Here is a 9481-nt window from a genome sequence, read left to right as displayed (position 1 = left end):
CGGCATCCCCCGCAGAGGGGTCGGCCTTCGCCTTAATTGGCCTCCACCAAAAACCCCTCGGGAAGTCCACTCCGGACACGAAGAAGTAGTCGCGCTTCCAGTTCTTGATCGAGCTGGGAGCACCGATCACCAACTTCGGGATAGCATTGTTTCGATTGCCAACATAAAACCATCCTTTATCCGTCCCGTGTGCCTTGAGAGTATAGCATCGGCGGAAGAGGTCGACGGAGGGAGTCACCTCCTGATGTCGGCACAGCATCTCGAACCCCACAATGATGCGGACCGCATTCGGGGCAAGTTGGGTGATCCTCACGTGGAAGTGACGAAGTAAGTCCCGGAGGAACCTCGACGTCGGCATCCTCAGCCCGGCCTCCAGCTGTTGAACGTAGACAGCCACCATGCCGAAGGGGGGGTTCGCGGCTGTGTCATTCGCCTCGGGCGGCAGAATTTCGTACCCCGACCGGAAAGGGTACCTGTTTATCACCTTCGTGGTCCTATCCCTTCCTATACGACTTCTAAACTTCGGCATCTGACCGAAGTCGATGTTGTCCACGTCCTTTGGAGCGACTGGCTCCAGGACACCCTCGTCATGAGGTATCTCGGTCCCGAGCTCGGTATCGTATTCGACCTCGGAACCACCCTCGCTGATCCCGGACGACTCCAACTCCGAGCCCGTCACGTCGGCTCTCACCTCGGCTGATCCTTTCTCAGAACCCTGCGTCGACCCCTCAGAGCTGGACGTCGTCGCTTCTTCCTCAGGATCCGGCCTCACCTCGGTCTGGTAGCTCGGGGTCACAGTTTCTTTATGGGTCTTAGCGGTTTTGGCCATGAGTGAAAGACGATATGAAGGGAAAGAAAGATACTTACTATTGACTACGATCTCGGACGAAGACGATGACTTCGGCTGTGATCTCGGCTAATGGATTGACTTCGGCTACACTCGCGAATTTTGTAAGTTACAAGCGAAGAAAGAGAGTGATGGGCCATACGATGAAAGGGACCCCCTATTTATAGGGGAGAGCCAGAACCCGAAGAGGCAGCCAGAATACGAAAAGGCGGCAACGATTCGAATTCAGGATACCGTGTACCTGCCCTTCTGTCCATCTCTCCTCATTAATGCCCGTCCTTTCGGCTGACACCCTCTGCACGAAACGTCCCACCACTTCACGACGCGACGGTTACCTCTGACCACGTCCTGTCAACTGACTCGACCACGTGTCAAGTCCCCGCATCTTCCGGAGCAGTCTCAGGACCCCGACTCTTCATGACTTCGGCACAAGGAAGCCTCGGCACCTCTCAGTCCCGGAGCACCCGAGGCTTGGGGGGCTTATTGAGGATGCTCACCTCGGCCATCCTGCGTGTCCGAGGTGAACTCACCTCGTCCCTTATCAGAGCTCATCCGTATCTTGGGCATAACCCCTGAGCTCGGCCACTTCCCTAGCCAACCGTGTAGGTGACCTCGGCACCACCCACTTCGGCCGCACGCTGATGAGGTCACGGCCCCTGACATCACCCAGGTCCAGTGCTTTATCTGAAAAGCACTGGAGACTCTTAATGGAACCTGCTCAATACTCTCCGTCATCACACTCAGGCGGCTACAGTGTCAGAGTCAGGCCTCCTGACACGGGACAGAGCCGTAATGACCAGAGAATGGGTCCCACCAGCATGAGCTCTCCGCTCTGTCCTCTACCCTCCTATAAATACCCCACATACACTCCTAGCAAGTAAGCATACTGAGGATGCTCACCTCGGCCATCCTGCGTGTCCGAGGTGAACTCACCTCGTCCCTTATCAGAGCTCATCCGTATCTTGGGCATAACCCCTGAGCTCGACCACTTCCCTAGCCTACCGTGTAGGTGACCTCGGCACCACCCACTTCGGCCGCACGCTGATAAGGTCACGGCCCCTGACATCACCCAGGTCCAGTGCTTTATCTGAAAAGCACTGGAGACTCTTAATGGAACCTGCTCAATACTCTTCGTCATCACACTCAGGCGGCTACAGTGTCAGAGTCAGGCCTCCTGACACGGGACAGAGCCGTAATGACCAGAGAATGGGTCCCACCAGCATGAGCTCTCCGCTCTGTCCTCTACCCTCCTATAAATACCCCACATACACTCCTAGCAAGTAAGCATACACTGTTCATTTGCTCATACTCTAGCATATTTCTCGTTCTCATACTAACTTGATCGTCGGAGTGATCCCAGGGGAGAAACCCCGCCATTCACTTCGGACAAGGAGGTTGACTTCGGATCCAGGAGTTCACCTCACCTCATCTCAGAGAGGACTGATTCAGGTCGGTTCAGCTACCAACCAAAAATCGCCTCTTCAATTGGCGCCGTCTGTGGGAAAGAGATAGCTATTAAAATGAGATCCACGCGCTCCAGAAGCGGAAGAGTTCCCTCAACTGGGGCTGGGCAGACCTCGGGTGCCCAGCAAGACCGCATATCTGAAGAGCCAGGGTCCCAAAGGACCCAGCCCAACAATGAGGACGCCATCGCCAAGATGGCCGAGTTTGTATCAGACAACCCTAACATTTTTGAGGAGCTAGGAAGGTACCTCAAAAGGCAGGGAAAAGAAAAAGCCGAGTCTTCCAAGAGGAGACCGACGAAGTCCCCTGAAGTGCCCTCAGGCGAGGACTCCGAAGATGGGCGTCTATCTCGGAGCACCTCCAGGCGAGTCTCATCCAAGGCAACCTCCAAGATTGCCTCCATCTCCCGAGCGTTTTCTCGGGGACTACTGGGAAAACGAGCCGAGGACCCACCTCGGCGTCCCGGAGGCCTAGCTTCTGATTACATGAGGGCTCCGCCCTTCACTGATGACATCAACGGGGAAATGGTGCCCCCGAACTTTAAGCTTCCAAATTTGCACACCTATGACGGTCGAGGTGACCCCGAGGATCACCTCCGCGCCTTCATCTCCGCATTCCGACTCTACTGCGTCCCCGACGCCGTGATCTGTCGGGCTTTCCCCATCTTCCTGCACGGGACCGCCCGGAAGTGGTTCTGGAGTTTAGAACCGGGGAGCATTACCTCTCTGGATGAGCTGATAGACCGGTTCATCCACCGCTTTGTGTCGTCTCGACCAATAACGAAAACTTCAGCTTACCTCTTGAACCTGCAACAGGGTCAGGGCGAGTCACTTCGCTCGTACGCCCAAAGGTTCAACGAGGAGAATGTACAGATACCTGACCAGAACGAGCAAGTAACTATTGCTGCCTTCACCAACGGGTTAGTAGCAGGGATCTTTAACACCGAAATCCATCGGCAGTACCCCCGTACACTCCGGGAGCTCTGGGAAAGAGTGGACCAGGGAATCCGAAGTGAAGATGTAAATCGCATGAAGCGAGAAACCCAAGCATCTCGTACGGGGCAAGATCCCCGGAGGAGGAAAGACACTGGCCGAGGTGAACCAGGCCCAAGTGGCACTTCAAACCAACCCCGAGACCGCCGAAGTGTCTTCGACCGAATCGTGAAAGGCAGATCGTCCACCTCGGACGCCGAGCTGACGCCCCTCAATTCGAGCCGGACCCACGTCCTGGCTGTGATGAGGCAGAATCACCTCGGCCGCAACCCTCCCGAAATTCCGGGGAGGAGAGATAAGAGGAACTCGAACCTCTACTGTGCCTACCACCGTGATGTAGGGCACGAGACTGAAGACTGCAATAAACTGAAGCGGGAAATCGAAAATTTGATCCGGCAGGGATACCTGAAGCAATTCGTCCGCAAGGATGGAGGCTTCAACCGAAGCGTCTCCCACCGGGAGAACCGAGGCCCCCGCCGAGACGACCGACGGGACACGAACATGCATTGCCGAGTTCCCGAAGATCGTAGGGAGGACAAGCAGCCCCCACGCGATGGCTCACCGGGCTACGGCCCCAACATCGCAGGGGTGATCAACACCATCGCGGGAGGACCAACGGGAGGAGACAGCCAGAACTCCCGGAAGCGGACCTACCGCCAGGCCGAGATGGAGGTGGCCGAGCCGAGCTCTCGGCTGTCCGAGGTCATCACCTACGGTCCCGCTGACCCCGTTCCTGCGGCCTCCAGCAATCATGAACCTCTTGTGATTGAAGTCCTCACCAACAACTACGTAGTCAAAAGGTCTACGTAGACCCCGGAAGCTCGGTAGACGTCTTGTACTACCGGACTTTCGAAAGTTTGAAACTGACCAGGGAGCAACTCACTCCTGTCAGGACTCCCCTCGTGGGATTCGGGGGACACGTCGTCCACCCGGAAGGCATGTTGACCCTGGTAGTAACAATCGGGCGTCATCCACGCTGCCGAACTGTGCCTGTCAGTTTTGCGGTGGTCAAAGCAGACTCCCCCTACAATATGTTGATAGGCCGGCCCACGCTCAATGCCTTGAGAGCCGTATACTCCACCTACCACCTGAGTTTTAAATTCCCAACATCTGCGGGGGTGGCCGAGATAAGCAGCGATGTGGGCGCCGCCCGGGAGTGCTACCTCGCCACCATTCAAGCAGCAGTCACCCCCCGGCCCTCACCGAGGTCAGAAGAAAAGAGGCCAGCGGTCCTCTCCATAGACTGCATCGACCCTCAGAAGGCAGAAGAGCCCAACAGGCTGGAGCCCGGGGATGAGGTGGAACTGGTGGTAGTGGATGAAGCGAAACCTGACCAAGTGGTCCAAGTAGGGGCTGGACTACCCTCACCCCTGAAAGAAGAAATGATCTCCCTGATCAAAGACCACCGAGACGTCTTCGCGTGGTCCGCGGATGAAGTGGTCGGAGTGCCACCCGAGCTCATGATTCACCAACTCAACGTTGACCCACAGGCTCGACCTGTGCGACAGAAACGAAGGCACTTCGGCCCCGAACGTAGTCAGGCCATATCGGATGAGGTCGACAAGCTCTTGCCGGCCAAGATGATCCACGAAGTTCAATATCCCGCCTGGCTGTCCAATCCAGTCATGGTCAAAAAGGACACCGGTGGATGGAGAATGTGTGTCGACTTCACCGACCTCAACAAGGCCTGCCCCAAAGATTGCTATCCTCTGCCGAGAATAGACGCCCTCGTCGACGCGGCGATGGGGTATGAAATCCTCTGCTTCCTAGATGCCTTCAAAGGGTACCATCAAATAGGAATGAGTGAGGAGGACCAAGAGAAAACGGCGTTCTACACCGACCGAGGTACTTATTGTTACACCACCATGCCCTTCGGGCTAAAGAACGCCGGGGCAACCTACCAAAGGCTGATCAACCGACTCTTCCAGAATCAGATCGGCCGCAATGTGGAGGCCTATGTGGATGACATCCTCGTTAAAAGCCTCGCCACTTCATCCTTTCTGTCAGACGTGAGGGAAGTCTTTGGTGTCCTGCGAGACTCGAGAATGAAGCTGAATCCCAAGAAGTGCGTTTTCGGCGTCACCTCGGGAAAATTCTTGGGGTATCTGGTTTCCCACCGGGGAATCGAGGCCAACCCCGACAAGGTGAAGACCATTCAGGACATGTCCCCACCTCGGAACATCCGAGAAGTCCAACGGCTGAATGGACGCCTGGCCGCGCTGAATCGCTTCCTGTCCCAATCAGCCGAGAAAGCTCTGCCTTTCTTTAAGGTGCTGAAAAATGCTGACCAGTTCGCCTGGACTGAGGAGTGTCAGGCTGCTTTCGACCAGCTGAAGCAGTACTTGCATCACCTACCAACTCTCGCTTCACCTCGGCCCGAGGAGAAGCTCTACCTCTACCTCTCCGCAGCCGACGAGGCTGTCAGCGCTGTGCTCATCCGAGATGAGGGCACCCAAGTGCCGGTCTACTACGTCAGCAGAGCCCTCCGCGGGCCGGAGACCCGATACACGCAAGTGGAAAAACTTGTGCTGGGGCTCGTCCACGCAACTCGGCGGTTGAAACCCTACTTCTTAGCCCATCCCATCTCGGTCAGGACCGACCAGCCCATTCGGCAAATATTGGTGCGACCCGAAGCTTCTGGTCGCCTCACCAAGTGGGCTGTCGAATTGGGAGAATATGACTTGTCCTACGAGCCACGCACCGCCATAAAAGCTCAAGCTTTAGCTGACTTCCTTGCTGAGCTCACTTTCACGGAAGGTCCGGAGTCCACCTCAGCCTTACCCGAGGTGTCCACCTCATCCCTGTGGACATTGTATGTCGATGGATCCTCTAATGGAGACGGCTGCGGAGCCGGACTGCTCCTGGAAGGACCTCAGGGGGAGGTTTGCTCTTACGCCCTCCGCTTTGACTTCCCGGCCACCAACAATGAAGCCGAGTACGAGGCTCTAATCGCTGGACTCCAGCTAGCCCGCAAGCTCGGCGCCCAGCAAATCCACGTCCGCAGTGACTCCCAGCTCGTGGTACGCCAAGTTATTGGTGAGTACGAGGCCAAGGATGAGACCATGCAACGGTACCTCTACAAAGTTCACCAACTCACCGCGTACTTCAAGTCATTCGAAATCCAAATGATCCCTCGGTCCCAGAATAAGCGAGCCGACGCCTTATCCCGGCTGGCTTCCACTTCATTCTCTGACCTCAACAAAACCGTCTTGGTGGAGGTCCTGAGTGAACCAGGGTACGTGGAAGAGGCGGCCTGCCCCGTGCACTCTGAAGAAACTTGGATGACCCCGTTCATCCTTTTCTTGGGTCAAGGAGTCCTTCCCGAAGACCGAGCTGAAGCAAGGAAGATACAACGCAAAGCCGCTCGGTATGCACTCCGCGATGGAGAACTATATAAGCGCTCCTACCTCGGCCCATGGTTGAGGTGTGTCACCCCCGAGGCAGGACGCGAGGTCCTCCACGAGATCCACGAGGGCCTATGTGGGGCTCACATCGGCCACAGGATGCTAGCTAAGAAAGCTATGCTCCTGGGATATTTCTGGCCATCACTTCGGCAAGACTCCCAGGACCTCGTTCTCGGCTGCCCTTCCTGCCAAGTCCACGCACCCGAGCGCCACCAGCCTTCAAACTTCATGGTCCCCATCACTTCACCCTGGCCGTTTGAGCAATGGGGGACAGACATCATAGGTCCCTTCCCCAAAGCCGTCGGGGGTTATACATTCTTAGTAACCGCTGTGGATTACTTCACCAAGTGGGTCGAGGCCGAGCCACTTCGGACCATCTCAGGGCTGGCCATTCAAAAATTCTTTTGGAAGTGCATTATCTGCCGCTTCGGCATACCGCGGGTCATCATTTCGGATAATGGGAGACAGTTTGACGAGAACCCGTTCAAGACTTGGTGCGAGAACCTCGGCATCAAACAACACTTCACTTCGGTAGGCCACCCCCAGGCCAATGGTCAAGCAGAAAACTTCAACCGGACTCTCCTACATGGTCTCAAGACCCGACTACACCGAGTTGGGTCATCTTGGGTGGAGGAACTCCCCAGTGTCCTGTGGTCGTATCGGACCACGCCGAGGTCAGCGACTCAAGAGACCCCATTCTCCCTGACCTACGGCGTCGAGGCGGTCATCCCGGCTGAGATCCTTACCCCCAGCTCTCGGCTGGCAGCCTATGCCGCCGAGGTGAACGACGAAGAGAGGCAGCTGGACCTCGACCTCGTCGAAGAACGAAGGAACCTCGCCTCAGCCCGGATAGCTTCTTACAAGAATACACTGGCACACTACTACAATGCCCGCGTGAGACATCGTAGATTCCAGCCTGGAGACTTGGTTCTTAGAAAAAACTCAGTCAGCCGAGCTGAACCGCATGGGAAATTATGCCCGAAATGGGAAGGCCCTTACCGAGTTGTGGAATCTGACCCTAAGGGGTATTGTAAACTGAGTTACCGAGATGGCTCATTAGTGCCGAGGTCTTGGCACGCCGAGAACCTCAGATTGTATTACGCCTGAATTTTTAATCAAGTAATGACTTCAGCTATTATGTTATTCTTCAATATCGTTGTTACGCTATTAAAAAATAAGGGGGACAAGCAAGGGATGAAGTCAAAGCAAGAAATTAAAGCACTGAGACGAGAAGAAATATGCTTTCATTCAATGAGAAAGAGCGTTACAAAAGTACAAGGCCGAGGTCCGAATGCTACTAAGCACTCTCCACCTCGGCCACCCCCTTAAAGCCGCGAGCCTAGACCCCCGTCTCGGCTCCATCCCCGGTCTTGGCTCCCTCCTGGGCATCCTTCTCTTCGGCCTCTTTTCCGCCGGGGTGAACTTCATCTCCATGCTCTTTGCCGACGTCCCCTCCGGCTTCGTCTCCCTCAGCGTCCTCTCCTCCAGCTTTTTCCACTTCCACGTCCTCGAACACTTCGTCGAGTTCGGACAGCCACTTGTTGAACTCGACCTGGACTTCGGCCAAATTCCTTCCTGCCTGAATGCCTTCGGCCATCCGATTGCATAACTCCTTGGAGTCCTCATTGTAGCTGGTATGGTTTTTTAAGGACTCCAAGGCCTCGGAGGAGAGGTGAGCTGCGGTCTCGTCAACGGCCGATGTGAAGCCAAACATGAAGTTAGGCGTAAGTAGTTGGCCGAGGTCCTTGATGAAGGCCTCGGACTTCCGAAAAGCGTCTACGGCCGAGGCTCCGGCACCCTCGAGAGCTTGCTCGTGGGACGCCTTCACCTCGTCCCCCCTCTTCTGCTCCTCTTCGAGGGCCGATCGGAGACTGTTGATAGTAGCCACGGCCTCCTCATCCTTCACCTCGGCCTCCTTAAGCCGCCTTTCAAGCTCGGCCTTCTCAGACTCGGACACCAACAGTTTTTTCTCCAACTTGGAGATTTGATTCTGCAACTTGCCGGTGTCCTGTTCCTCGACCAGAGCACAGTAGCGGTGTGCCATCTCGGCCACAAAGGCCGAGGTGGAAGCTGTGGACACCATGAGACTTTGAACCATCTCGGCCGGGCTCAGCTTCTTCATGAACTCCAAGTCCCTCGGCAAGGGGGAGTGCATCACTAGTTCTTGGGCAACCCGAGGATGCTGGCACCTGTCGTTGACCGAAATTTTCCAGTCCGGACACCAATGCCCGCCGGGGTGCGTCTTATCGTCTCCGGGAAACACTGGGGGGCTATGGAAACGATTCCATAGCGAGGTCCCCGACACCGGATTAACTGGAGGCTTCAGCTGCTTGCCTCGGCCAGAAGGAGGTGTGACTGTTGTAACAACTCCAAGGGGAACTCCCTCTGGCACAGACGAGGTGGACCCAGTAGCCGCCGTGGCCGAGCTGCTCTGGCCAACCTTGGTGGGAGTGCCTTTAGACGCCGAAGTCTTAGCGGCTGGTCCTTGTGACTTCTTCTTCTTTGGCGGAGGTGCCGATGTCTCGTCAGTGCTCTTCCTCTTCTGCCTCTTGGCCACTTCGGACGAGCCAGAGACGACGAGGTCGGACAGTTTAGTCACTGCACAAAAATAAATATTATCATATGCCTTAACCGAAGTGAAAGCAAAGCTACGAAAGAAAAATTACAAGGTATCTCAAGTTCAGTGGAAAAGAAGGGAGGCTTGGTAGTATTGATCACGGCTCGACTTATCCCCCCATCCACGAGCACGGCTTCGGGGTAGTCATGGCTGAACA

At 55.7% G+C, this 9481-nt stretch overlaps 1 protein-coding gene across 1 annotated transcript; it reads left to right on the top strand.

Moving 5' to 3' along the window:
* The first annotated feature begins 1488 nt into the window (after positions 1-1488).
* LOC140005507 (uncharacterized) lies at positions 1489-7814 on the top strand. Its single transcript, XM_072046508.1, has 4 exons — positions 1489-1724; positions 1921-2127; positions 2208-4103; positions 4175-7814. The coding sequence occupies exons 1-4, from the start codon at positions 1489-1491 to the stop codon at positions 7812-7814; spliced, it is 5979 nt and encodes a 1992-aa protein (XP_071902609.1).
* Positions 7815-9481: the final 1667 nt, after the last annotated feature.

This window comes from Coffea arabica, chromosome 4e (genome assembly GCF_036785885.1).
Source record: "Coffea arabica cultivar ET-39 chromosome 4e, Coffea Arabica ET-39 HiFi, whole genome shotgun sequence".
NCBI lineage: Eukaryota > Viridiplantae > Streptophyta > Magnoliopsida > Gentianales > Rubiaceae > Coffea > Coffea arabica.
The sequence above is the reverse complement of the archived record's forward strand: the minus strand, read 5'-3'. Positions and strand labels throughout refer to the sequence as shown.